Consider the following 2,309-nt stretch of genomic DNA (forward strand, 5'->3'; position numbering starts at 1 on the left):
GTTTTATATTATTATTACTGTTATTATTATTTATTTTTTTATTATTATTATTATTATTATTATTATTATTTTTTATTTTTTTTTTATCGTCTTTTTTTTAATTATTATTATCATCTTTATTATTTTTAAATTTTATTTTTATTATTTTTATTTTATTATTGATTTTTATTGGGTATTTTTGGGTATTTTATTATTATTGTTATTATTAGATTGGTCTTTATCATCATCATCATCATCATTCACAGTCTTATTTTTGTTTTTTAGTGCTTTTTTCTTACTATTGTTATCACTGTTATTGTTATGATTGTTATTTGTGTTGATATAATTGATTTTTTATATTGCTGTATATCAGTACTATTATTGTAGCAATTATAATTATTACTAAATTATTCTTATTTCATTTATTTTATCAACATTTTTTAAATTATTCATATTATGTGATAACTGTAATAAATTTTTGCCCTTCAGACTAACGTAAAAAAAAAGGTAAAAAATTATTATTATTGTGGTTTCCCAAAAATTTTTTAGGGTTTTGGGGGGTTGGGGTGTTCTGGCTTAAAATAAAAAGGAAGAATCTACACACTACCCATAGCCTACTGAACATACATTACCACTAAACAAATTTTAGAACATAACAACAATTTTAGGTAAATGCCGCAAAAAAGGGGAGGTTTAAAGGGCGGGAAACCCAAAAGCTCGCTCGTAGCAAGCACAAGACAAAGGGGCCCCTTTGTTTGGAAAAACCTCTAAATTTTGGAAGTTTTCCGGGCCCCCAAAGTCAGGGTTCCGTTGTGGGGGGGACCTTGAGGTTTAAGTGAAGGTCTCAAGAGAGCCCTTAAAGGTTAAAAAAAAGGTTTTTGGAGTTTAAATCGCACTAAAAGGGAAATCCACAGCTAAAAGTAATTGATTTGATTTACTGACACTTAACCCAAATCCGACAGGTATGGCATGTATGTACATGCCATTCCTACTTTGAGTTTACTTTGTTTTTACACATAGATGGCTACACTTGTACACCAGTGAGCTAATTATGAGTACTACTTGCCTCGCCTGTTTACTCTTGTCCTTGATTTTTAAAAAAATTTTACAATATTTTATATTGCTGTTACTAATGGCAATTACATTATAGTAATTATAATTTCTGTAATAAAGATAACACCATCGATATTCATAGCATTAGTAAAAAAAAAAAAAAATCCTGCCAATTTCTCAAAAAATAAAAAAAAATGACACACCCTTTTTTCCTACGACATTGATTTGGCTGCCTGCTGCATTTTTCTTGGGGCGGGGCGGGTTTTTTTGGGCCTTTTTTTAAGTAAATTAAAGAGCAAAAATTGTGATTTTTTAACGATTTTTTTTGGGCCCTTTTTTAACCCCATAATAGTTTACCATAAGTTGATAGAACATTGCTTAAATTTTGTTTTGCAGAAATTACTGTTCTTTTTGGGTAAGTATTCTGTAAGTCAAAACCTGGGATGAAATTGTATGGATTGATTCATATTTAGCTGTTTTTCATGCACAGAGGTCTAAAATTTAAAAGAAATACTTTTCTATTTAAAAAGATTGTTTTTATGGGCAATGATGTACTTAATATGATTTGCTCAATTATTCTATCCAATGCAGAATTAAATGTAGTTAAAATTCCCGTCCCTGCCCTTTTCTTTAAATTTTTTCTTTTCTATTACTGTGTGAATTGTAGGGCCCCTGAAAAATGAAAAAATAATTTTTTGGGGGCAACAGCTGACTCCAAAAGAAAAATGATTCTGTAACAAAACAGGCTTTTACCATGAGGGAATTGCTTTTGAAATTTTTTAAAGAAATGTAGATAAACCCATCAAAATAAGAAAGTAATAGTTATTATTTGGGTTTTACATTTAGTTTTTTGTTTTTAGATTTTTTAACAAGAAAATTGTCTCAACATTTAAAATTGTAAGTTTTGAATTGGAATTGTGAAATTGTGGTTTTTTCAAATTTTTCCCTTTTTTTTTTTTGACAGATAAGTAGTGAAAGGGTTTAAAAAATGTAAAGGAAAAATAGAAGTAGTGGTAAAATAATGGGGTCCTGAAAAAAAATGCCATGGGGAAACCCCCTTTTTAAACCCCCCCCCCTTCAGTGAAAATCTTGCCAAAACTCTCAAAAAACACCTCAAGCATACACTCCGAAATACATACTAGGTACAGTGGGTTAAAAATATAAATTTTTTTAGTCTTTGGGTTTAGGTAGGGATGGATGATAGGCAAAAGGGGTTTTTTGTCAAGGCTTTTATATTTCCTGTTTCCCTTAAAAATTTTGTAAACATTTTCGGGTGC

The 2,309-nt window shown here is 29.3% G+C and overlaps 1 protein-coding gene across 1 annotated transcript in view; it reads left to right on the forward strand.

Annotated features, from left to right (window-relative positions):
- The window catches only part of LOC119588127 (protein KASH5-like), a 24,632-nt gene extending 23,604 nt beyond the window's left edge, over positions 1–1,028 (forward strand). The window contains exons 7-8 of the mRNA XM_037936838.1: positions 648–777; positions 1,000–1,028. Coding sequence (XP_037792766.1) covers positions 648–777; positions 1,000–1,028 — 159 coding nt within the window. The remainder of the gene's footprint in view (positions 1–647; positions 778–999) is intronic.
- The last annotated feature ends 1,281 nt before the right edge of the window (positions 1,029–2,309 follow it).

Source organism: Penaeus monodon, chromosome 3 (genome assembly GCF_015228065.2).
Source record: "Penaeus monodon isolate SGIC_2016 chromosome 3, NSTDA_Pmon_1, whole genome shotgun sequence".
Classification (NCBI taxonomy): domain Eukaryota; kingdom Metazoa; phylum Arthropoda; class Malacostraca; order Decapoda; family Penaeidae; genus Penaeus; species Penaeus monodon.